This window comes from Rhincodon typus, chromosome 7 (assembly GCF_021869965.1).
Source record: "Rhincodon typus isolate 14 chromosome 7, sRhiTyp1.1, whole genome shotgun sequence".
NCBI classification, from domain to species: Eukaryota; Metazoa; Chordata; class Chondrichthyes; order Orectolobiformes; family Rhincodontidae; genus Rhincodon; species Rhincodon typus.
Genome location: NC_063338.1, coordinates 80,688,625 through 80,716,071, shown reverse-complemented (window position 1 = coordinate 80,716,071; position 27,447 = coordinate 80,688,625). Strand labels below are relative to the sequence as shown.

The 27,447-nt window shown below is 39.5% G+C and overlaps 1 protein-coding gene across 1 annotated transcript in view; it reads left to right on the top strand.

The window, feature by feature from the left end:
- The window catches only part of neb (nebulin), a 255,644-nt gene that overhangs the window by 193,648 nt on the left and 34,549 nt on the right, over positions 1–27,447 (top strand). The window contains exons 113-126 of the mRNA XM_048598817.1: positions 641–745; positions 2,758–2,862; positions 4,412–4,522; positions 6,080–6,184; positions 7,358–7,468; positions 8,542–8,652; positions 10,271–10,372; positions 10,470–10,574; positions 17,865–17,978; positions 19,249–19,353; positions 22,345–22,449; positions 23,475–23,579; positions 25,191–25,301; positions 25,759–25,869. Of these exons, the coding sequence (XP_048454774.1) occupies positions 641–745; positions 2,758–2,862; positions 4,412–4,522; positions 6,080–6,184; positions 7,358–7,468; positions 8,542–8,652; positions 10,271–10,372; positions 10,470–10,574; positions 17,865–17,978; positions 19,249–19,353; positions 22,345–22,449; positions 23,475–23,579; positions 25,191–25,301; positions 25,759–25,869 (1,506 nt within the window). The remainder of the gene's footprint in view (positions 1–640; positions 746–2,757; positions 2,863–4,411; positions 4,523–6,079; positions 6,185–7,357; positions 7,469–8,541; positions 8,653–10,270; positions 10,373–10,469; positions 10,575–17,864; positions 17,979–19,248; positions 19,354–22,344; positions 22,450–23,474; positions 23,580–25,190; positions 25,302–25,758; positions 25,870–27,447) is intronic.

Below are 27,447 nucleotides of genomic sequence, written 5' to 3'. Positions count from 1 at the left end.
GCAATCTACTGCCAATACTGGAAGGGTGGAGGAGGATTGTGGGGAGAAATAGGTCAGAGTTGTGAAAGGCATGAACAGATGGGTAGTTTTCAGATATCAGTCCCTTGTTCATCATCTGCAGCTCCAATTGTCCCCAGATTGGAACAATTGGAGGTTGTTCTGACTTCACCTTAGTTCCCAGTTGGGAAACAAGTTATTTATCTTGCACGTTGGGAAGGCAAGTAACTGGGGAGACAGTGAATTAATCGGTCATTAATTGACCACTTAAGGGCCTTACTTGATGATGGATCTAGAGAGTCCCCAGTGGACCTTCTTACTAACTCACAGCTAAATTGCAGAAGGTGGTGTGAAGGAGGTGAATAACTTGCTAGGGCTAATTCGTTCAATTACTTCCCCTTCTTACCACCTCCAGGGTAGGGGAAATTCTGCTTTGTGTTTCGCCTCCCTAGAAATGTCAAGACAGTAAACTTCAGCATTCAGTTGCCAGTTAATTATACCATGGAAAAACTTGCATTGTACAGTTACACACTAAGGACATTTAGTTAAGTAACTCACAAGATGCACTAAAAAGGAAACTTTAGCTGATGGAAGGACTCTTACGTTATTGGCAGGCTTTCAATCATTGCCCTTTTGTTGACAGTTGAAATACAAAGAGAATTATGAACGCAACAAAGCTAATTGCAACATTCACGGTGATGCATTTTCGATCAGGGCTGCCAAGAGTGCATACAAGAACACAACCAATGTAAGTTTTTTTCAGCATGTTTTGGCCTGAAATAATTAAAGAAAAGACTAGTATTTACACAACATCTATCACAATCTCAGGATGCTCCAAAGTGCTTTATTATCAATCTAATTACTTTTGAAGTTTCAGTCACTGAGTATGCATCATGGTTGGGAAAAAGTAAGTCCCCCTAACGTATTTTTCACTGTTTCATATGAAAGCATGTCCTACGAAGGTATGTAAACTTTGCAAAGATTTCTCCATTTTCAAACAATGTGGGTTGGATTTAATGGAGCTTGTCATGTGGGGAAATATGGTGGCTGTGCTAGTTTGATTGAAGGAAAGGCCTCTCGCCAATCTCCTGAAAGCAGGAACACCTCCGTCACCCCAACCACCACCCCAACCAATAGGCTTTGAGGTGGAAAGGGCTGAGGAGGGATTCATGGCTGCTCTTGCAAGATGGGAAATAATGGTGGCTCAGGGGTTCAATGGCGCTACGTGGCTGTCTTCAGCAGTGGACAACCGCCCAGATAAACCTATCCCCGGAAGGTATACCTCACAATGAACCACTCTGTTCACTAACCAGCAGGTGAGACCTCCATCAGCTGACAATTCACAGCCATCCCAATGTTTGACAGTGATGTCGTTATAACTTATGAATACTTGTGTTGTTTAAGTGCTGGGGCAATATAGATATGCTCAAGCATTATTGCCTTGATACATAAGTTGAAGGAAATTGAAGTATCAAGGGCAATTTTTAACGTAACTCACTTGACATCAACTAAAGTAGAATGCTAGATTCACATTTGAAGCCTCCCTTCTATCACGTTGACCCTACCCCACCCCAACAGTACTGCTGTTCTCTGGCTTCACTGAAGCAAAAAAATGACCTAACATAAAACCAGCATCATACCTGATCCTAAGCATGATATAAGCTGAGGGAGCAGCACCCCATTTCCTCTTTAGGCACTTTACAGCCTTTTGGATTCAACATTGAATTCGGCTACTTCAGACCAAGAACTTTGTCCTCCATTTTGTTTCCCCTACCCCTACCTGTGTCTTTTATTCCCTTGCCCTCTAGCCATGTCCTTTCTGTTCAAATTGTTGCTCACTCCATCCCCCCACCTTTTTCTACAGTGTGAAATTGGTGGGTTAGGTAAAAGCTGCTCCAGTGTCATTGCTGCATCTTTAAGTGAAAAGGTATTTTTGTGCAGGTCTAAATAATCTACAAACTGCACAGATGCTGTTATGTCATGATCACAATGCTTCACACATCAGAAAGATTAAGAATGTGGCTTTGATGCTGGACCAGCTGTTAAAATAGATATTAAAGTAGATAATTATACCACTCACTTCAGTCACTTGCAGTAAAGACATACTGCTGCTTGGAGAAGTGTTTTGGAAGGTATTGACTTATCAGAGGATATATTTTCTGTGGTATGTATATCTTATCCTATTGTGTCTCACAGTTTCTACAGCACTTTCTTTTAAGATTTTCTGATATAGTTTCACAGAAAAATATGCTTGCTTCATTTTCAAGGTAGCATAGAACTGGGGTTTCCCTGCTAATCATTATCCACTGACCCTTGTGTAAAACTATCCGAGTGAGAGGTGTAGGAAGACTCTATCTGATTAGATCAGGATGCTCCTTGTTTATAAATATGCTGGCAGACGATTGGATGTTTGGATGAATACATCCCACCGTTTCAGTAACCCTAAAAACATGCTTCCTAATTGTTGTTTTCAACTATCGCCCAACATCAAACCAATACCCACTGTGTAGAAGCAAGAAGGAGCAGTCACTGGTACATATTATAACACCCCTGCCAGTGCCCATGAAGCTGTACCCCATTGCAAAAAAAGGAAGTTAATTTTAAGTCAGCTTTGTGAAAAAAGTAGTAATAATGCTGGACAAATTTTCAAAATTTGGGAATTAAGTTGAACCAGATAGCTCATTGAAACTTTTCATCAAAATTATCGTATTGTGACTTGCTTCTCTGGTTTTAATGATATTTCCATCACTTGATCTGTAGCTTGATTACAAGAAGAAGTATGAGGCCACCAAAGCCAAATGGATGTGGACTGCAGACAGACCTGACTTTGTACAGGCTTACAAGGCCTCACAGCAGCAGAGTGAGGTAAGAGGAACACTAAATTGCTGTGTGATAATGCAGATATCACAATTCTCTGTGCGCATTGTTATAGTGTACTTCTATACTATACAATCAATCCTTGTCAAACCAACCTCAAATTCATAAGCTACTATAAAGTTGAGTTGGACCCAGGTGAAAACTATGGCTAGTCAATAGCAGAGTTTGAATTTCAAATTGTGACAAGTTGTACCTGTAGGTAGATAGATACATCATATTAAATCATGGTAATATATAATACTGGTATCTCATTTTATACTCTTTATGTTACACCTGCTTAAACGCAGCAAAGCAGACTTTTTTTTCCCTTATTCTGTCATGGGATGTAGGTGTCACTGCAAAGGTCACCATTTGTTAAACATTCTTAATGGTACTTGAACTGAGTGACATGCAAGGCCATTTCAGAGGGAGGTGAAGTGTTGACCATATTCCTGTGGGTCTGGAGTCATATGTAAATCAGATTGGGTAAGGTTAGTGAATCATATGGGTCTTTATGAAAATGGATGGTAATTGTCATGGCCACAATGACTGCAATCAGCTTTGTATCCCAGTTTTATTAATTGACTTTGAGTTAAACAGCTGCTGTGAGAGATTTGAACCCATGTCCACAGAGTTGTGGCTTAGGCCTACTGAATTAGTAATGATATTTTCAATACACCATCCTCTCCTCTTTAGTTAGTAATATTACCATAGTTCCAGAGGACCATCGGGCCAATTTCTCATTGAACAGAGACAGCTGGTAGTGGGTTTAACCTGAGGGTCACAATACCTGAGGTGAGGGGTGAGGTTGAGAAGTTAGGACCTTCATGCTGACCACAGCTGGTGCAGGAATTGAACCTGCACTTTTGGTGTCACTCTACATCACAAAAGTAGCTAGTAATGCAGCACCGACAGGCAATTAATTTCTTGCTATCTGAGGTATGGTACTTGTATTTCTAAACATTTCTATTACTGAATATTCACTTTGTTCAATGATGTGTAAAATAGTTCAGTAAATGTACACATGATCCCCCAAAATAGAGCAAGTCACATAATCCTTCAGACTAGGCCTGGCCAATATTTTGCTGACCTAATTGCTGATAGAATCTGTAAAACAAGATGACTGAACTGATAACTGAAAGCTCAAAACTGAAAGAAATGAGCTAAAACAGGGAAAGAGAACCAACAAATATAATATTAATCTCAAAGAATTGGTTTGATGACTTGCAAACTGTTTATTTGCACATCTGGGTCACTGGGTAATAAAAGATCAAAGCCCACTTTATTTGCCTTTGTTATTCCATTAATCAATGATAGTGGAGTGGTGACTTGTCATGAAAATTAATTGCTATCAATAATTATAAAATAAATACCAAATTGTTAGATGGGATCAATGAAATAAAGGTGAAAGTAATGTTCAAATAGTTTGAATTGAAAGCTATAGGAGAGGAACATTTGATTGTTAAATTCAAACACCCTATTTTGAGTTACTGTAATACTGCATGATGCTGATGTTTACTTACTGTTACCAATTCAATCTCTTTCTGGTGTGTAATAGGTGGATTACAAATTGGACAGAGAAGATTTGAAAGGTTGCAAGATCTCAGTGCCTATCCATGGAGATAAGAACATGATACTAGCTGTAGAAAATACAGACTTGGCTAGTGGGGTAAGTACTAAGGTTTATAAATTTGGCACTTGGCCCTGTCATTATTGGAACCTGAGCACAATTCAGCCTTTACTGATAGGATTAAAATCTCTGTTCTGCTGACTATCACTATCAGGCATTTCTTTGTCAGGAAAATATGTGTTAACAGCGAAGTCAGACACTCCAGCATCTGCAGTTCCTACTATCTCTGATTCAATTTTAACCCCACTGCGAAGCCTCTTCTAAGGAGCCTCTCTGCTCCTATGATGCTGCTTGGCCTGCTGTGTTCATCCAGCCCTGCACCTTGTTGTCTCAGATTCTCCAGCATCTGCAGTTCCTACTATCTCAGACACTCCCTGTTCTCTTCCACTGATGTGCATTGTTGTAAATCTCAGCTGGGCATCTCTCATGAATAAGTCTGATGAGTCTGTGGCTATCTCAAAGCAGGATCTAATAGATATGAGTCTAAAACACAACATTGTTGTGATTTAACACAAATTAACATTTCACTCACAGATGAATGTAAAGATTGGGGTTAAAAACTTATGCATCAAAGATGATCAGCTGAGATTATCAACAAAGCATGTTAGTGGAAGAGAGCAGTGAGAGCTTGATTCTGTGTGCAACTCATCCATTCCTGACAAAGTAATGTTTCATGGTGATAATAAAATTGCCAAATTTGTGATCGCTTACCGTTCTGTCTCTCACATTTTACAAACCGAAATAAAGCACAATGAAGGAAAATCTTGGCATTTTCACTGTCTTTCATTCCTGATACATAAAGATCAGGAAAAGCAAGATCACAATTGGCATCAGTACAATGTACTCTGCTTAACACAGTTTAACTCATTGCTCTTGTATTGTTTCCAAAATTTGCCCATTTGATTTCCAATTACGAGTCAGGAATTCAAAGCAGCAAGGTTTTTATTTTCTGTGTTAGGTAGTGCCCATGCATTACTCTCCCCAACTCCAATCTGTTACACAGACAAATTTAGAAGAAGGATCTTTCTGCAAAACTTTGCAGAAAAAGCAAAATTTGCTAGGCTAGTGTTTTTTTTCATTGTCAGGCAAGATGTATGTTGGGGTGACTGTGTTTGTGGTGAGATGGAAGAGTTACTTTTTTAAGTGTAACAGAATATAAAGTAATGATTAAGAAAATCTTCAAAAATTCATTTGTAGAATTACATTTGGGGAATTCATACTGAAGTTTAGAGGAACAGTTAGCTCAGTTGGCTGGATTATTGGCTTGAAATGCAAAGGCAGTGCCAACAGCTTGGGTTCAATTCCCACACTGGCTTAGATTGTCATGAAGGAACATCCTTCTCAACCTTTCCGCTTGCCTGAGTTGTGGTGATCCTCAGATCAAACCACTACCAGTGTTTGCTTTTGAATGAGAGAGAGACCTATGATCCAGTAAAGCCATGAAGACTTTATCTTTACCTGAGTTTAACAGAAGAAAGAAGACATTTTCAGGGTTATGGCAGGAAAAGCAGGAGAGTATCACTTATCAGATAGTTCTTACAGACTTAACAGAGGTCTTTTTATTGCAAGATGCTAATCATTTTGTGCCATTCACAGATAAAATACAAGCTGAAGCACAAGAAAGAAAGAGGCATTTACCAAGCAGTTCCAGACACACCACAGATGCTCCATGCCAAATCTGTCGCTAACCTAATGTCTGAGGTACTGCTGTCATTTTCCATTAAGTGTTTGCAGCTGTTGAATTAACCAGTATTACAGAAATGTAGCTCTATAAAGCTCCTTATTATCTATTGATTCATTGACTATGTTACTGCTCATGGTGGTTTGGAAGTCAGGGGTCTAGGGCAGTAATTCAGAGTACGAGGCTAATGTTTTGGGATATGGGTTCAAATCCTACCCTAGTAGAATTTAAATTGAATTAATAAAAGCTGAAACTAAAAGCTAATTTCAGTAATAGTGACCATGAACCCGTTGTCGATTATTGAAAAACCCATGTGATTCACTGATGCCCATTAGGGCAGGAAATCAGCTGTCCTTACCTAGTCTATGATTAATGGCCTAGCAAGCTGCTCAGTTCATGGGTATTTCAGGATGGGCAGCAATGGTGACTTTGCCAACATCCCATCCCATGATTTAATTAAAAGTTGCAATTTCATGCACAATGTATGACTGGGAAGTTAAAACACTATCATTTGTAAATTAACATCCTATTTTAGGCCATGAGTTGCAATGCCTGTGCCTCTCCGATTACAATAGAGTGTACATGCTTAAGGTGATAAGTTACATTTTCTCATTCTGTGCTAGCTTAAAGTCTTAAGTTTAACTTATTGTAACATGTACGCATGTCACATCCTTCATGTCTGATGAGGACATGCTCTGTACTGATAATTCCTGTGGTATAATGAAATAAAATAATTCAGCTTGAGGGAAAAAGGCTATGAATGTACAGTTTCCTGCTCAATAGAAAAACACAATGTAAACGAAATAACCACTGTCAATTATTGCAAAAATCCATTTAGTTCATTCATGTCCTTGAGGGAAGGAAATCTACAATTCTTATCAGGTCTGGCCGACATATGTCTCCAGATCCACAGCAATGCAGTTGACTCTGAACAGCTGTCTGGGCAATCAGGGATGAGCAATAAATTTAGGCCTAGCCAGCAAAGTCACATCTTGCGAATGAATTTAAAAAAAAACAAATTTAGTAAATTCTGGTATTGCAATGTGATCAAAAAATGGAGGGATTGTTTATTATCTATTTGAGGCTTTGGAATGATTACCCTTATTTTCATGGACTGCAAGAAGTTCTTCAACAGATTCTGTTTCAACTATTCCTAAGTTACTCATTCATTCCTTCCTCATTCGGCTTTGCAGAAAAAGTACAAAGATGCTGTTAAGAAGGAGCTTCCCCATGCTGCTTACATGAAGTTGCCTGAGACCCGTGGGACTTCACACGTTAGAGAAGTGTCAAAGTTACTGAGTGGGGTGAGTATCCACGCATTATCATATTTTATGTGCGACGCTTGGACCATCAATTGTCGTTCTAATATGCAGCTGCACAAAATTGCCTTGGGGTCTTCTTGGGAAGTCTGTGATCCAGTTAAAATTAGGCAGAGAGATAGGTTTAGACCTAATTACCCCAATGACATCCTAATCAGAATTTTGTTCTTTTGCCGTGATCATCAGTGACTAGGCGTTACTCACCCATTACATACAAGTTGTGGATTTATTCACCTTCTCTCCTTGTCAGTTCCACTTCCACTTCTCAATATTCACACAAGCAAGTTAGTGTAGTGCTAGTCCTCTGGAAATGGAAGTTAGTGCTGGATGTGCCTGTATAGCAGGCAAGTGCCTCACTCTCCATTCTGTACCCATTGAAAAACCCCATCGCTGCCAATGTGTTCAATGGGCTTTGGTTCTCAGTCATTAAGAAGCCTTCAGTATCCCTCACTGGATTCTACAATGCTGCTGTGCTTTCCAAGCTTTGAAGTTTCCACATTTGGCACTGCGTATAGGATTTTCAGTTAATCATTAATTCATGAAAAGGTGCACGAGATGGTCAAGAGCTTTTCTTTTCCTTTTAAATTCCACTATTTCTTTTATACCACATATGAAACGATCACTGACTGTGATAAATGTCAAAAGTCCTAATCCCATCCCATACTTGTGCCAGTCATTCCTCTTTAACATAGAAGAAACATTTTAATAATATTAGTAGGCTCACTCACTCTGGTTTTCAAACCTCTTTGAAGGACATATGCCTTTCTGCACCTCATTCGCAATAATTATATCTCAAATAAAATTGAGGGCTTTAGAGGCAGAAAATGTGGATCATGTATCCAAGTAGGAGGTACAGCAGACTTGTATATGGTATGCTAGACCACTTCAGTTATACTGTAATTTGAAAGGGCCTCCCAACTGTATGCTACACTGAATGACTTAATTTATATTCCTAAATTTCAGTTTTATTCCTGGATGTATTATGGAGTTTAAAAAAAAATGTAATGAAGATTCATGGAGCATTATCTGATTATTAATATGAATTTCTTTGACTACAGAAACTGTACAAGGAGCAGTTTGAGAAAGATAAAGGCAAGTCCTCATATTCCATTATGATGGAGCCCCCAGATGTGAAACACGCAATGAATGTGGCCAAATGTCAGAGTAATGTAAGCATGCTAATCATTTTGCATCCTTTTCTCAGTTGCATGTGTTCTTAATCTTCCTATGGAATTCAAGGCTGGTCATTTTTTTTTTCCCATAAGCACCAGACTCCATTTTTACTGTTAACTAAAAGTTAGAACTGCTACAATGAGCAGAAAACAATCCGGCTCTGATTTTTCCAAAATTGACCAACTAGTGGTCAACTGGAACAGCTTAGATAGAAAATCATTAGCTATGTGCTCTTATGGTTTCAATAGATGTCATTATTAATTTTTCCCATCAGGACTATAGGTCCAAAAGGCCTTTTAAACAACTGGTTGAAGTCTCAAAGAACCGAATCAGGCCTTCTAATAACGTCACCTTAGCACTTGCCCCTTTCCATGGCTACCATTAACTGCCTTTATTCCTCACTCCCCTCTTCACCCAGCCCCCAACTTAGCTGGAAGGGAAATATGGATGATGCAGACATTTTTAAAGAAACTGGATCTTCCAAGTTGGGAAATTTCTTGTCTCAGTGGCAAAAATTTAGCCCACAATCTCTGCAACTCTTTTTACTTGAAAATAAATATTGTCCTCAGCAGCTGAACTTTGTGACTGGTTAGAGGTGTCATGAGACCCTGTGTAGAGTATCTTGTGAATGCAGTTGTAGCTAGACAGAGGGGGAGGTCCTCAAAGCTTGGCAGGAGAGCTAACTCCCATTCTGCTGCTTGGGGCCTACCTTCAGATAGCTTGACCTTCCCACCCACCTCCAGGGTCCTAGGGACCAACTAGACAATTTTGGTCAGCTAACAACAATAGACCTTCATCCTTTAGGCCTTTAACACACTCAGTTGGCTTTCTGCCATGTAAGGGCAGCTGCAAACACCCCATCCAACCTTCATGAAGATACCCCAGGAACAGAATGGAGCCAGCATGCCAGCCAGTAGCACAACCTCCTGTGATCTTTTGTGCTCTGTATTTTATTTGGGCTTACAAATTCAACCGTCATTACAGGAGCGGACCTCTCAGATATTTCTATTAGGCTATGTGAACCTACATGATGCACAGAACCAGTTAATAATCAGCTGCAGGTTCTTTTTAGGTCAATACTTTAGAGCCACTTGCCTTGTGTGTGGGGAGGACTAGGCCAGCTTGAAATGAAAGTAACTCCACCATCTTATCTTAGGTGAATGTCATAGCTGAGGTAGGAGGTGGGAAGTCAATTTGCCAGGAGGAAATTCATGCTGCTTGCAATCTTCAGAATTAGGTAATGATTTGAGACTGGTCATCCCATCCTCTTCCAGTTGATTCTGTTCAGGCCTTGTGATCCTTCCCTAATTCCCAAACTAATCTTTTCCACCATGATTTTGATCAGAATCTCTCGTGTCACTCTTGACCACTCAGCACCTGTTCCCTTATCGATCTCAACATATCTTTGCTCTCTCTCCACGTCACCACAACCTCCCTACTGCAAAGGACCATGATACATTGTCTACATTAAAGATACTATGTAATCCCAAGCTCGCCATACCTAAGTGGGAATAGAAGCTTTAAGGAATGAGCAATTTATTTAGAACATATTTCTCATATCAATCTTTAGTGAAGCCGTATGTCAGTGACAATAAAATATCCTCTGTCCTGCAGATTGATTACAAGAAAGATGCTAAATCCAAACTCGCTTACACATCTGTAGCAGATCGTCCAGATATTCTAAAAGCCACTGAAGCTGCCAAGTTAATAAGTGATGTGAGTATGTTTCATTCTTTTAAGCAGTACCCTACAAACTATTATCTAGGCTCAGGTACAGCCCATCACATGAGTTTTGTCTGTTTTTCTTTTCCAGATTGGATACAGGACGAAAGCACGTGAGGAAGCTAGTCGCGGTATAATCAGCCTTGGACGCCCAGACATTGAACTTGCCAAAGAGGTTTCCAAACTTACCAGCCAGGTAAAACAGATAAGGGATTGCATGTGAGAAGCTGAAGTAGATACCTGAATAACCTTAAAAAAACAGGATTGTGAGATTGTTTGAGACTCCAGACTGTATCAAACTGTATCGGTCCACACTGAGTCATATAAGATTGTAGCAAATATGTTAAACTCTATCATGTTGTGTTAGACTGTATCCAACGTTACATTATCATCGTGTCACAAACTACAAGAAAGGCTAAAATCAACCCAATAAAATTGTGAGAAAATGGTTAGGCTGAATGACCAGAGAGAGTCTTATGAATCATGCAAGATGCAACTATTCTAGAAGTTTCAATGTTTGTTCTTAAAAATTTCAATTGTGGTTTTAAATCAATAACTTCTTTCTTGCGTCCATTCTTACACGTTGATTTCTACCTCCTTCCTGCTTTTGTGTAACTGTTTATTTTACAGAGTGTTTGTTGTGATTTTGTGCATTTATCTTAAAGTTAATTTTGATGCTGTGTCGAGAGCACTGTTACTCTCAACTTGTCATGTTTCTTAGTGGTAGCACAATCAACGCTGTAAAGGCATGAGTCTCTTTCTTTTTCCAGAAAGGAGAAGGCTGATGAGTGTCCAAATGGGGGTGTTTAACATTATGACTTTTTTGATAGAGAATGCGTACTGAAGCAGGAAAGCAAAAGCAGAGCCAGTCAAAGTAAGATAGTCTGTAAGAAATCAAACAGAGAATTCAAAAGTAACTTATTTACCCAGAGTATGATGAGAGTATGTAATTCTCTACCACAGAGTGTAGTTGAGGCAAATAGTAATGATGTAATTCAGTGAATTAACAATTCTCTGAGAGAGGTTCAGCTTATGGACATTAATGGGAAGAACATAGAACATAGAACAGTACAGCACAGTACAGGCCCTTCGGCCCACGATGTTGTACCGACCTATTATCCTACTAAGATCAATCTACCCTGCAAACCCTACATTTCACTATCCTCCATGTGCCTATCCAAGAGTCGTTTAAAAGTATCTAAAGTATTTGACTCCACTACCACTGCCGGCAGCGCATTCCACACGCCCACCACTCTCTGTGTGAAGAACCTACCTCTGACATCTCCCCTGTACCTTCCTCCAATCACCTTAAAATTATGCCCCCTCGTAATAGTCAGTTCCACCCTGGGGAAAATGTCTCTGACTATCCACACTATCTATGCCTCTCATCATCTTGTAGGCCTCTATCATATCACCTCTCATCCTTCTTCATTCCAATGAAAAAAGCCCTAGCTCCCTCAACCTTTCCTCATAAGACCTGCCCTCCAGTCCAGGCAGCATCCTGGTAAATTTCCTCTGCAGCCTGCCTAAACATTCCACATCTTTCCTATAATGAGGCAACCAGAACTGAAGCATCAAAGAAGGTCAATGGAACATGAAACACTGGCATAGACAAGTTGGGCCAGTGGTCTGTGTTTGTGCTGTGTATTCTATGTAATTCTTTGTAGCCTGATAGCAAGTTTGGCCCTTCATGTCTGTACTGGCTCCCAAAAGAGCTACCCAGCTACTCCCATTCTCCATTCCTGTCTCCGTAGCCCTCTAAATTGCAGGATGTTCATGATTTAAAATGTCTTTCTCCCATAGAGGTAAATAATTTAAATGGGAAAGAAAATAATTAGTTTTCTTTAAAGACTAACTTAATAGTAAAGAAGGAATTTGATTTGTTTCTTTGAACATGAAGTCATTGCAATCAGGTTTATAGGCTGTAATTATAGAATTGTGTTTCCAGATATGATTTCTCCTTCTTTATACTGCATGTAACAATGTCATATTCTGGTTAAGTTTCAGACATACTTGCCCAGAAAACATTTTAATCTTTTCAGTTGAGTGGTGCTTTCTGTTTGATTTTAAACGCCTCTGTTAACCATACACAGTTGACGCTCGGTCTCAAGAAAAATAAATTCAAACTGATATTTTGGGCTTTCAACTGGTAAACCAATTGTCATTTCCTAAATGCCACCTCAAGGATCATTCTTCCGAATCCAACATTTATCATTCCTGGTCAGTTCACAAAGGCACTCAATCAAGTGCACAGAGATAACTATACACATTGTGACCTGAACTCCCCCTCCAACATCCCACAATTCATTTTCTCCCTACTTGGGCTTTCCCTCTGTCTTATGGTCTCTCTTTCTCTCTCTCTCTCTCTCTCAATGCCCTCTTAATAAAAGATACTCATTATTAATTTCCCATTCAAGTTGGCACTTTCCTTTCCCAAAATTGATAAAATTCCATCCTCCATCCCCATGGAACCTTATGTTCATTTTCCTCCCTTCCTCAGTTCAGATGCAGCACACTTTTATCACTGATTCATTAGGGGGCAGAAGAGGCCATTTGGCCCATTGTTGCAATGGCTTTCCAAATGAGCATTCTGATTTAGTGCCATCCACCTGACTTACCCCCAAACCATTGAACGTTATTATCACACAAATAATCATCCAATGCCCCCTTGAATGCTTCAATTAATTCTCTCTCCACCACACTTCCAAGCAATGCATTTATCATTCCTGTTCAGTTCAGAAAGGCACTCAATCAAGTGTACAGAAATCACTTTATGCCCATTGTGACCTGAACTCCTTCTCCTGACCCGAAAAGCTTGAAAAACCCAAAAGGTTTTCTCACATCACATCTGCTTCTTTTGCAAATCACTTTAAAATTGTGTCATACAACGATGCCACCCGAAGGCTGCAAGAAGAGCACCTCATATTTCGCTTGAGAACCCTGCAGCCCAATGGTCTCAATGTGGACTTCACAAATTTCAAAATCTCCACACCCCCAACCTCATCCCAAAATCAGCCCAGCTTGTCCCCGCCTCCTTGATCTGTCCATCTTTTCTTCCACCTATCCGCTCCTGCCACCCCCTGACTAAACCCCAACCCCACTTCTTATCTACTAGACTCACCCTGCCTCCTTGACCTGTCCATCTTCCCTTATCTGACCAACCCCCAGCCCAACACCCTACCTACACTCACCTTTACTGGCTGCATCCCTGCCTCCTTGACCTGTCCGTCTTCTCTCCACCTATCTGCTCCTTTATCCACCTTCCATCATCGCCTCCCCCCTCTCTATTTATTTTAGAGGCCCTTCCCCTCCCCCATTTCTGAAGAAGGGTCCAGATCCGAAACATCAGGTTTCCTTCTCCTCTGATGCTGCCTAGCCTTCTGTGTTCATCCAGCTCTAAACCTTGTTATCTCAGACTCCAGCATCGGCAGTTCCTACTATCTCATCTGATTCTTGATCCTTTTACAAATAAGATTTGTAAATAGAAGAGTTTCTCCCTATCCAGTCTCTCTAGACCTCTCGTGATTTTCAAAACTTTGTGCAGATCTCCTCTTAGCCTTCTTCTCTCCAAGAAGAACAGTCCCAACCTCCCCGTCTATCTTCATAACTCCGGGTTTTCATCCCTGGAAGAAATTTTGTAAAACTCTGCTGCAGTCTCTAATGCATTCAAATTGTTCCTGCAGTATGGCCCCCACAAATTTATTCCTGAAATACCCTAATATAGTATTTACACTGCGTGAACATTTACAATAGTATGAACATTCTTATCATTCGGTATCCCTTTAACATACAAATCTGCATAAACAAAGATAGAATTTATGGATTCTTTTCTTTGATTCAGCAAGGGTTCAAAACAACTTTGTGCCTTTTTTTTAAAGATTGCTTTTTTTAATTCTATACGTAATGTGATTTGGAATTAAGTGTTATCAAGTAAGGGACCGTCCCTTTTTATGTTCCAACATATTGTTCTGGGCCCCATTGAGTCTGGGCAGGGACACCCCCAGGCCTTTTGCCAGTTCCTTTGCTTCACCTTGAACCCCAGATCATCTACCAGAGGGGAGATTGTTTGAGGGCTGGGTAAGCTAATTAAAAGCCTGTTGAGGGTTGAAAATGAAGGTGAACTGTGATTTGACCTCGTCATGGATGTTCCAGGGAAAATCTGTACCCTGCATAGTGCCGTTATCTGATCTCCATTTGAGCCTAATGGTGAGTTTCGGAGCCCACAGGAAACATATTGCTCCTTTTTTTGTGATGTGGTGAGTTATCTATAAGCAGATCAAACATGAAAAACCAATTCACCTAGTTTTCAGGACAATTTTTTTCATTATAAAGCTATATATTTTAAAATCATGTATGCTGTATTAGAGAATTTGTCGAGAGAGTTTTTGGACACTTATTCTTCTGTGGCACATAAATGGATATACATTGGGTGACCAAAATTTGGTCAAAGAGGGAAGTTTTAGTAGCAATTTAAAGGGGGAAACAGGAGATCTAGAGAGGCAACAAGGCTTGGGGAGGGAATTCCAGAACTTAGAGGCCTAGGCAGCTAAAGATACAGCCAGCAATAGAGGAGTGATGGTCGCGTGCAAAAGGCCAAAATTAGAAAGATTTTTGCAGAAATCCTCTGCAACGATTGGAGAGCCAGAGCTTGTTTCTGAGACAGGGAGGGATGAGGACATGGAAGAATGTGCAAACAAGGATGACAACTTCAAATTCAAGTTGTGGTTGAATAGGGAGCCAATATAGGTTAGAAGCACAATGGTCACAGGTGATTAGGCAAAAACTTTGTTTTCACAGAAAAAAATCACTTATAAGGTACCCCATGGCTTCAAGGTCAAATGTGAAATGTTGGGTTAAGCCATGAAAAAAAGTCATGAAGCATCATAAATTTTTCCCTGCAGCTTCAGTTTTATATTATAGTAACATTTTAGAGGGAAACATGACCATATAGTGCAAACTTTCCAAAGAGAATCAATTAGATACCTGTAAAGAAATAAACTTCTCGTGCTCCAGGGATAGGGCGGGAGTGTAGCATTAATTTAGAAAGCTCTTACAATGAATGAGGACAGCTAGGATGACTCTTTCTGTGATATAAAGCTCTGTGAACTGCTTAAAGTGACGTAGCCATGGCCCAAGATATTATTTCTTTATATGGGCCATGTAGTCAATCTAGTTTTCTTGGGTTCAGTTTTGTGACATCACATCACCTCTAACATATTCACCAGATGTTGCTGTACAAGTTCTCCAGCTGTCTTGAGGAAATTACCACAGTTACCTCTATGTATGAGAGTGAGTTAATGTACATTAAAAATGGGCTCCACCAGTGCTTCAAGAAAGTACACATTTCATTTCATAGCACAGTATGTTATACTGCATAATTCAACCTGGTATTTGAGATGATCCATTCTTTCAGCACCAAGATGCAAGTTTAGATAAACACACACTTAAACACTTATTATACGCTATGCAGTTAGTGTATCAATCACCCATCATCACCATTTTTGAGCTAATAAATGCACGTTTAAGGAAATACTGGCATGAGGCTTCAATATTTAGAGATAATCTCTACCTTATGAGTTGGCACATGTGATCAAGTAGGTGGTAGATGTATGCTGCCAAGAAGTTGCACAGGAGTTTAAGACGTCGACAGACAGCATGGTGAGCAATGGACAGAAGTTAGCCTTTCCCACCAACATGGACAGTTCACAAAATTTTATTTCAGTGTATAAGTGAGTCCCATTTATGGAAGGATTTTTTGAAGCTTCAATGTTGATTTATACATAGCAATCTCCGGTATGTGATGATAACCAAAATCCATTATATTTGAGAATTGTATATCATCTATCATTACATGGCAGAACTGAGCTGTATCCTGCTTCTAACTAGTTATTTACTGACTGGTGTGTAATACAAATCTGCTGCTGTCCATGTATTAATTTATTGTTCCAAAATCTCTATCTCATTCTTGCAATTCCATCCAGGCTACCCATTAATTACTAATTAATGCTGCTCTGATCATACCATCTTGCTACGCTTCATAGGTGGAATATACCAAACAGAAACTCAGAGGTCATGGAGCTGCTTCATATGACACTCCCACGATGAGGGTTGCAAAGAAAGCAAACATCCTCTCAAGCAACGTAAGACAAACATATGTATCAGAAATCCCTGTATAGTGTATCTATCTGCATTTTATATTCTGCTCCTGCCCTTTGTGCAAATTATCTTTTTGTTGTCAGGGGGAGCGAGTGTGCCTCCCAATGTAAATGGTACTCTAACACCAGTTATATTAACACAATGAATTCAATCCAATCAAATAGTAAAATGAGACAAATAGGAACTGTCCTAGACCAAGCCATCATGCCTGGATTGTTTTGCATTAATGTTTTTTGGCACATTTCTCCCGATAGGATTCCATACTTACAATTCAGACTTCCATTTTTTCCAGTGTCCACCAAAGTGAAAACAGAAGCTTAAGGTTCGGCAATTTCCATGTTTGAGCTGGGGTTACAAGAATGTGTCTCAGTATTGTCTCCTCCAAATTATCTGTCACCCAAGAGCATTTTTTGATTCTTCAAGAACAGTCAAAAAGTCAGAGCCTCCTTGAGCCCCAGAGCTGTCAGTAAAGCTAATCCATTTCTCATTATTTCTTCAGCTTTCTTCTTTTTATTGTTTCATTTTGCTTCACCCCATGATGATACTTGAATAATAAGCTTTTTCTTAAAGTTCTGTGCTTAGAAAGGTTGTGCGTATGCATCTACGACACTGGAATTCTTCTCTTTGAACTTTTGACTTTGTCCATTTTCTTTGATAAGAGAGAAGAAAATTTCTACCCAAGTGCATCTGTATTTTTCTTCTGTTTGATTATCTTTTACTCTTGAAATTTTACATACATTTTTGTAGGAATTCGGGATTTTGAAATGATGAACCTTGCCACCTGTTTTCCAGGCCTGATATTTGGATGTGGAAGTGGACAGTCTAACAGTTTCACTTTTTAAGATTTAATCTGCGTACATATTAATATTTCAAAGAAAGTGTTAAATATAAACAAATTGGCATAATATGAGTGTGAAATTAATTCAGGTCTGTGAACAACTGTTATTTCTATACGTGTCGAGCTGCTTCCAGGATCTACTAAGTGAAACATCCCTATTATCAGTATTTTTTTTCTTTTTTGATTGTCCATTTGTAACACATTGCCAACTATTTTTTTGGCTCTTCACTCATTGTCATTCCTGTTATATACCACCTCCCCAACCTACATCTGCATATGTCTGTTATCTGTTACCAGGCAATTGCGTTCCCATATCCTTGACATTGTTGATTTTTAAGATAGTTTTCATCATCCTCCCATCCTCTTAATCAATGAGATTTGTCCAGACTGTTCAACTGATTTGTTTACTGTTTCTTTATTGTGTTGCATTACAGACCCGATCATATCCACGTTGGGGATAATTAAATAACATTGATTTTAATTCATGCACAGATTAAGTACAAAGAGAAGTTCGAGAAAGAGTTTAAGGGACAGAGGCCGAAGTTTGATTTGAAGGAAAGCTCAGGATACAAGTCAATGAAGGATGCAAACATTTTTGCTAGTGAAGTGAGTATCAAGACACTTCCTACTATAATAACTAAACTGTTTTCGAGGTTGGTTAAAGATGCCGGTATTTCTAGGCAGAAAATAAATCCTGTATAATTGGATAATAATTGGGTAATAACCAACAATCAGTGAGTTTCTGAAATTTAAAAGGCATTATTTCCATTGCATATTCACCCAGATATATTTTGGCATTTAATTTTTTTAAAAAAATTATATGGTCTGGAAATGCAATGATTGGCAGACTGGTGAATACCCAAAACATGGTGGGGACTTCATTGCACCAATCTTCAGTGTCTGGAGGTTTCTGACATTTCCAGCATGGTACAAACCAACCATCTGTCCATCCATCCATCCATCCATCCATCTATCCATCCTGGATGTGGAGTAGAACTTCTCCACACCAGCATTGTCCATTACGTGGTTGGTTTAGGACACAGTGTCCATTAGGAAATTGAAATGTTGCATGATTTTAGGGTAACACAGCTTCAAGAAAATTAAAAATGTGCCTGAATTGCACCAGACCCTATTTTACATGGGCAGGAGATGGGGATCGGGTTGAAGAGGACATCATGACTGAGGAAGCGTCTCAGCAATTTACATTACCGGGTGGGCAGCAGCCATAGTAGCACATTTTTTTTCCTCCTTCAGTTTAGGTGACCTTCAGCTCACCTGCAGACCCCAGCAGGATTGATGTTGAGGAACAAGAGGTGGTGGCAATCCCAAAACAACTAACTGGCTTATATTCTTCAGAACTTCCATGACTGAATGTGAGCAAACATGATTTCAAAATTCTAGTTATCTCTTCTTCTACATGACCCAATGTTCTGTCCCACTCAAAAACCAACCAGGTGGGCTTTGAAGACTTACAATGGTTTGAAAGGGAAAGGGAGATTGACTAGAACAGACAGGACAGTGGATTTTGGGCCACGTCAGAGCAACCATGAACCTATTGACAGGCAATGCAGGTATCTGCTGTTATCTCTAATCTTAACAACAGCCCCTTCTCCCAATGGCCCACATGACCCAAAATCTGTAAGAGGGTCAAAGCACCTAAGGCAGGAAATAATGGAATATAACATCAATGTTTAATCTTTCAGCATAAATTTATTGAAGATGAAGTCTGGAGAACTGCATAGTGAAATGCCATGGAGAACAAGAGAAATTTGAATTGAATCTCGTCAGTGTTGCCCTGCAGGTTAAATTCTGCAGCTAAAATACTTTGATACCAGTCAGGAGAATAATAGTGTCACTTTTTTACTTCATATTCCAGGTTATATACAAGCAGGATCTGAAGAAGATGCACAAACCTGTAACAGATATGTCTGAATCCTTACAAATGCAGCATAATCTTTCCACTAGCAAGCTATCAAGTCAAGTAAGCAACTAACAAACCCATGTCTACTTTCATAACATGTCCTGTCTCACTATAATCTGAATGAGTTAAGGATTAACACTTTTCTTTTTCGCATCACTGAGGGGATATCCCGGTTGTGACCTACTTATCTCTTACTGTAGTTGTTCTCATCAGCCTCAATAACCATTTTGAACATTCTGTGTCACATTTTTTTCTAATTAAAACCTTTTGCATTTTTATCAAGTTACTAATTAGCCACTTCACTGGAAATGTGCTCATTTTCATCTTGCCTTAAGACTTTTTTTTAACACTAACAAATGACTTTTTTTTTAAAATCCATTTCATTGTTATATACTTCTTCAGGAAATGAATGAAATCCCTTTTCATGTGCGTGAAAATTAACATTTTCAGATGATTGGACATTTATGTTTTTGTAATAGAAAGCACACATTGACTGAAGCCAAAATGGCACAATGCCTGTTGGTGGGCCAACCATTAACAAATGTTTCCCATGAATCAGACTTTAAGAGATGCTCAAGAAATTTACAGGCTATATAGATTTTTCATTGACCATCATGTGATCATCCAACCAGGTGATGCTGGGTAATTAAATATCATTTGAGGAGGAAAGAAATCAATATTGGTGCTCCTAATATCTCAATGCAGTACTTAATATCAGTTTATCGTAGAATAATTCAACAACCACAAAGTCTTGCATTTTTATAGTGCCTTTAACATAGTAAAATAATTCAAGATGCTTCATTGGAACATCATCAAACAAAATGCAAGGATATGATAACAGGACATTTTCAAAAGTACCAATGGTATAATACAAAGTCAACAAACATATACCAATGCTTTGGATGTGGAAGTTAAATGTAACCTTTCCAAGTTTCTAATGACACAAAACTGAGTGGGAGTGTAAGTGATGAGCAGGATGAAAAGAGACTTCTGTGTGATTTAGACAAGTTGAGTGAGTGAGTAAATGCATGGCAGATGCAATATAACATGGCAAAATAAGAAGCTGTCCATTTAATGTGGTGTCAGTAATGGTGTACTTGATAGCACTGTTACCTCTGGGACAGAAATTGTGTATTCAAGTCCCATTCCCAAGACACAAACATTGCATCTAATACTCCTGTGCAGGCTGAAAGTGGGTTACAGTGTCAGAGATAGCTGTAAATTGGGAGAGGGGAATGTGTAGTGGGACCTGGATGTCCTTGTGCAATGGTTGCTAAAGGTATGCAGGTGCAGCAGGCGGTAAAGAAGGCAAATAGTATGTTGGCCGTCATTGTGAGAGGTTTTGAGTACAGGAGCAGGGATGTGTTGTTGCAGTTATACAGGGCCTTGGTGAGACCACACCTGGAATATTGTGCGCAATTTTAGTTCCCTTTTCTGAGGAAGGATGCTCTTGCTCTCAAGGGATTGCAGCGAAGGTTTACTAGGCTCATTCCGGGGATGGTGGGCCTGACGAATGAGGAGAGGTTGTCTAGGTTGGAATTGTTTTCACTTGAGCTCAGACGAATGAGGGAGGGGATCTCATAGAGACTTATAAAATTCTAACAGGACTGGACAGGGTAGATGCAGGGAGGATGTTCCTGATGGTGGGTGTGTCCAGAACTAGGTGTCACAGTATAAGGATTTGGGGTATACGATTCAGGATGGAGATGAGGGCACATTTCTTCACACAAAGAGTGGCGAGCCTGTGGAATTCATTACCACTGGAAGTAGTTAATGCCAAAACATTGAATGTATTCAAGAGGCGGCTAGATACAGCACTTGGGGTGAATGGGATCAAAGGTTAGGGGGAGAAAGTAAGATTAAGCTATTGAGTTGGACGATCCCAGCCATGATTGTGAAGAATGGCGAAATGGGCTTGAAGGGCCGAATGGTCGCCTGCTGCTCCTAACTTCTGTGTTTCTATGTTTCTAATCTGTTGAATGAGATGTTAAAACAGAGTCCTTTTTACTCTCTCAGGAGGATGTAAAAGATCCTGTTGCACTATTTTGAAGCACAACAAGCAATTTATCTCTGGAGTCTTGAATAATTTTTATTCCTCAATCAACAATACATAAACAGATTACCTGCTTATTATCACATTGCTGTTTGTGGAAGCTTGCTGTGTGCAAATTGACTGCTACATTTCCCACATTACAACATGAACTATCTTTTTATTCATTCTTGAGATGTGACACTGAAGGAGCAATGATATAGTTCCAAGTCAGAATGATTTGTGGCTTGGAGGGATATTCTCAGGTTGTGGTGTTCTCACATATCTGCTGCCCTTGTCCTTACAAGTGTTGGAAGTTGTGGATTTGAGAGAGTAAGTACTTCAAAAGTACATAATTGGCTGCAAAAACTCTTTGGGGCATCCTGAATCATGTAAAGCACTCAATAAATGCAAGTCTTTTTTTTTCGCTTTTAAGGAAACTCCATAAGATTTTCCTACTATAGCTATTTAAAGAGTCCTCTCAGATTGAAACATTTCCTCATCTTCTTCAAATATCTTTAACAGACACAAGTATGTAAAATGGAAGTGTAATCATTGGGAACTTGTCCATTAAATGTTTTTTTTTCCACAACAGAAATGTTTTTCTGACTACTTTCAAACATTATTTTTGCTTTTTGTACAATATCAGGTTTTGTAATTATTATTTTATTTTTAAAACCTCTTCTTTAATAGCTCTGTATAAATCATTATAGTTAACAACAAAGGGTAATCTATTCAAATGAAACCAGCTTGTTAATGGTTGCTTTATTAGCCCTTCCATGTAAATGGCATTTCTCAATAACTACTTCTATTTTCACTTAGAAACGTTCATAACATTGTGTATAATTCCACAAGCCATAATCCATCACCCATAGCCCATCTTTTTTTGATTGGATTTCTTTATTGCTTTTCACATTTTATTGTTTAATGGAATATTTTTTGTGAGCACCTTTTTGTAGATGGGTCACACTATTCAGACTCTGTAGTCTCTGTTATTGAGGTGGTTTTTGACCCTCCCATAGTACCAGTACAAGAAGGAGTTTGAGAAGAGTAAGGGTCACTATCAATTGGTTTCCGATTCACCCGAACAAATTCATCTAAAGGAAGCAACTGAGTTACAAAGCCAAGTAAGTCAGCTGAGGAAAAATAAATGAATGTTCATGTGCATATATGACTTTAACTTTGTCTCTGGGGTTCAAACTCATCCAGTACTAATATGCAGCAAGTTCTCCAATTTGCTAAAACATGACCTGTTGCAATGCTCCAATATGAACCAAGAAGAAGAGTTTTTCTGTAGCCTGTATTTTAAAATGGTAAAACTAAAATTAAGGTCAAAAGGCCATTATTTTTGTTGAACCTGTGAGTATAACATAATCGCTCTTTCTTACTGTTTCTTTAAATTGTGGCTTCATCCCCCACTTCCATTTTTACTTCGTTCCTTTGTGCCATTAAAAGCTCCCTAGCCAAAGTACAATGAGCTGAAGCAATTGTCAGACAGTGTTTCATGTCATTTTACTTTGGCTTTACCTTCCTTATTCTAAGAAGATTTCCAGCTTCCATTTGACACCACTTCCAGGTAGCTTGGCTGAAATGGATAAATCACCACATGGACCAATGCAGTGATTCCAAAAATTGCTATTTGAAGTTACAGATTGATAGGGGACTATAGGATTATAATATCATACTGTCAATGGAAGTGGTAGTTTTAACACAAAATTATAATCTGGGCAGTTCCAACCAACATTTCAGCTCTTTTCTGTTCATTTGTACAACAGGAAACATTGAGAACATAGTGAGGGTTGATTTGCAAAAAAATTCTATTATTAGAAATGTCATATTCTACAATTAAAAATAATTTCAATTATTTAATGTTATTTAAGCATTTAGTTCATTTTCAAAATATTGGAGCATTTCATTCTGTTTTTATGAACACATGGCTTTTTTTTTACCAACTATTGAGTTCATATTTCATGAAGCACATTCTCTTCCAAAGGATAAATCTGTCCTTCTTAATGTTTGTGTTTGGGAGTAGTGGAAAAAGACAGAATGCTTTTACAAACTCTTGAAACAGAGTATGACGTAAATTTTGGACTACAATTGCAACATGTAAAGCTTAATCTGTTATGAAAAGTAATCATGTTATACATTTCAGGTAAAATACAAGGAACAGTACGAGAAAGAAAGAGGCAAGGCAATGCTCGACTTTGAAACACCTGTTTATATTACTGCTGTGGAAACTCAGCACATGCAGAGTGAGGTAAGGTCAAGGAATAACTCCATAAGGGCAATGCTGTTAGTTGTATTATTGAATAGTGTCTGGTTTTGAAGAGAATAGGATTTCTGAAATCCTGTGTTTGGGTTCTTCAAGCAATTCATGTCACCTTGGAAAATGTCATGTTTGTTTGGAGATAAAAAGGAAACTTATACAAGTTGTGCCAGACTTGTATTGAGTTGTATAACTGTGCTGTCACTCTGGTGAATGTTAAAAGTGATTTTCCTCTCAAAATATCTCAGCTGCTCTTCAGCTATCTTAATCCCCTGCTCTTCCTGCACTGGGACACAATTAAACATTGTCCAGCTAGGTTATTGCAAAACGTTGGGTTTAGCATTTTCACAGTCTTTCAGTTAGTCAGCAAGCAGCTAAGTTGCTATGACATGCTGTAGATAACAATGTGTTCCTTCCCTAATATCCAACACTATCTGCAATCTACTAAAGATTGCAATAATTGAAGTCAGACCTCTTCCTGCCACACCTAATTGTGGCTTGGATCTCTCAGTGGTCCTGTGCCTCAGGTTGGTGTTGCACCAGCAATTTCCATCATCCTCTCTTGGCAATGCCATTCAGTGAAGCAGCCTGCCTCCCCTCTCAAACACCTGACTAACACAATGAGGGAGTCTTCCCAATAAAGAGGTGATGTGGACTTCTTCACAGCCGAGATCCTTGTTATCTCAACAAGATTCCACCCAGCGTTTATGAATTCAATCCCTATTGAAATCAATATTAACAAAATTTGTCCATGTTCTTTTTTGTTACATTACCTTTCAGTTCACTAATCAATAATTTTCAACCATAAGACTTAGGATCAGAAGTAGCCATTCAGCCCATCTGCTTTGCCCTGCCATTCAATGGAATCATGGCTGATCTGATCATTCTTAACTGCACTTTCCTCCCTTTTCCCCATAACCCTGATTCCCTTACTGATTAAAACTCTGTCTATCTCACGTTTGAATATACATAACAACCCAAAGTTGACAGCTACCGATTTCAGATTTACTATCTTCTCAGAGAAGAAATTCCTCCTTCTCTCTGCATTAAATGTGTAACTCCTTATTCTGAGATTATACCCTTTTGGTCCTAGACTCTACAGAAAACAGTCCTCCATACCTGGTATCAGCCTAGTGAACCTTCTCTGGACTACCTCTAATGTCAATATATCTTAGATTGATATGTGCAAAACTGTTCACAGTATTCCAGGTGTGGTCTGACTTGTACCTTGTATAGTTTTGGCAAAGACTCCCACTTTTATAATCCATTCCTTTTGAAATAAAGGCCAACATTCTTCCCTATTACCTGCTGGATGCCAGCTTTTTGTGATTCATATACAAGGGCTCCCAAATTGCTCTCTTCTGTAGCTTTCTGCACTCTTTCTCCATTTAACTAAAATTCAGCTGCCAAAGAGCATAACCTCATTGGTGTATAACCAACTTTGTTATTTCTGTAAAAATGATCATCTCATAAAAATGACCATCTCTGCCAAGAATTTCTATAAGGATTGTCAATGGTCTGTTATATACACGTTGACCACTTTCCTATTTATTTTGCTTCAAATTTCTTGTCTACTTTATTTCTTATTTCTATCACCAATAGAAAGAATATAAGAAGGATTTGGAAGAGCACATAAAAGGCAGGAACCTTTCTGGTTTGGAGATTACACCCGCAATGTTGCATGTCAAATATGCAACTAAAATAGGCTGTGAGGTATGCAGTCTATTTCTTTGTTTATAATGATTTGAAAAGTAATTATTGCTGTGTGTTGAAACATGCAAAGTGTGCATTAATTGTGCAAAATTATGTTTTCACTAATCATGATTTTTGCATATTTTCAAGCATTTTGTTTGCAATTTGTAGAATAATTTAGTTATTCATTGGTTTATACTTTTTTTTTGCTGGTGCTACTGTCAGTATTTGGCAATTATGCATCAAGCTCATTCAGACTGTTGTCATATTCATTTTTTTCATAACTGTAATGTAAGGAAACCTGCAATTCGGTCAACTAATCATGCTTGAAGTGTTTTATCCATCTTAACACAATGAAAGACGTGTGTGTCATTCTGCCATCTATTGGCTGGAGTTTTTCTTATTGGCAAGTGCCATTGTAAGGGGCAAAGATGTCATGTAGTCAGTATTCCTGTAGCTCTCCTTTTCATTTCTTTAGAAAGAATACAGGAAGGATCTTGAAGAAGGCGTGAAGGGTAAGGGCTTAATGGTGGTTGACGAGACTCCTGAGATGATGCGAGCAAGGAATGCCACGTACATTCTCAACGAGGTAAATATGACCCAGTGTCACCAATGTAAGCCCTGTGTTTAAGATAATGAAATATTACATTCTATCTAGTTGTGAAAATATTGTAGGCCACACTTTCCTATTGTAGCAGATAAGTCAAAGTTGTCATAATGGCAGAGGGCCATAGGGTGACTCTCTCATTAGAGGTGGTTGTTTCCCTGAAGGTCGCCATGGCTTAGGTGAGGGGTGGGATTAAGAAGGTGGGACCTAATGGTGACCTCAGCTAGTATGGGAATTGAACTTGCACTGTTGGCATCACCGTGTACCACAAACCATCCATCGAGCCAACTAAACTAACCCTTAACTCCTACACCTTTATTTTGCCTATTGGAAAGTTGACCACTGCAGAAAACATTAGTAGAGATGTCAGAATGGCCTAGTATGACTGAACTAACTAAATGCATAATCATATCATTTATATCTACAAATGCTTATATTCTGTTTGTTTACATAATATGGAAACGTATATTGGAATTGACCAGGAAGTATAATGTTTGAATTTTTTTCTGCCCCATAGCCTAGAAATGTTGAAGCCAATTGTAGTGGCAGCTCTGCTGCTAGCAGTAATTCAAAGATAGTAGGAATTGCAGATGCTGGAGAATCTGCGATACCAAAGTATAGAGCTGGATGAACACAGCAGGCCAAGCAGCATCAGAGGAGCAGGAAAGCTGACATTTCATGCCTAGACCCTTCTTCAGAAATGGGGAGGGGAAGGGGGTTCTGAAATAAATAGGGAGAGAGGGGGAGGCGGATGGGAGGAGGGAGGGAGGGATGAGGAGGGAGGGAGGGAGGGATGAGGAGGGATCTTCTCCTCTATCCATCTTCTATCCGCCAAAAAACTAGAATACACCTCCTCCCACCCATCTTCCTGCAAAAATGCCATCCCCTATTCCCAATTCCTTCGCCTCCGCTGCATCTGCTCCCAGGATGAGGCATTCCACTCCCGTATATCTCAGATGTCCTCGTTTTCAAGGACCGCAACGTCCCACGCTCAGTGGTCAAGAACGCCCTCGACCATGCCTCCCGCATTTCCGGCAACTCATCCCTCACACCCCCTCCCCGCAATAACAACCAAAACAGAATTCCCCTCGTCCTCACGTACCACCCCACCAACCTCCGGATCCAACTCACCATCCTCCAACACTTCTGCCATCTGCAATCCGACCCCACCACCAAAGACATTTTTCCCTCCCCACCCTTACCTGCCTTCTGGAGGGACCACTCTCTCCGGGACTCCCTTGTCCACTCCACACTCCCCTCCAGCCCCACCTCACCGGGCACTTTTCCCTGCAACCGCAGGAAGTGCTACACCTGCCCCTACACCTCCCCCCTCACCCCCATCCCAGGCCCCAAGAAGACTATCCACATCAAGCAGATGTTCACCTGTACATCTGCTAATGTGGTATACTGTATCTGCTGTTCCTGTTGTGGCCTCCTCTACATCGGGGAAACCAAGCGGAGGCTTGGGGACCGCTTTGCAGAACACCTACGCTCAGTTCGCACTAAACAACTGCACCTCCCAGTCACGAACTATTTCAACTCCCCCTCCCATTCCTCAGA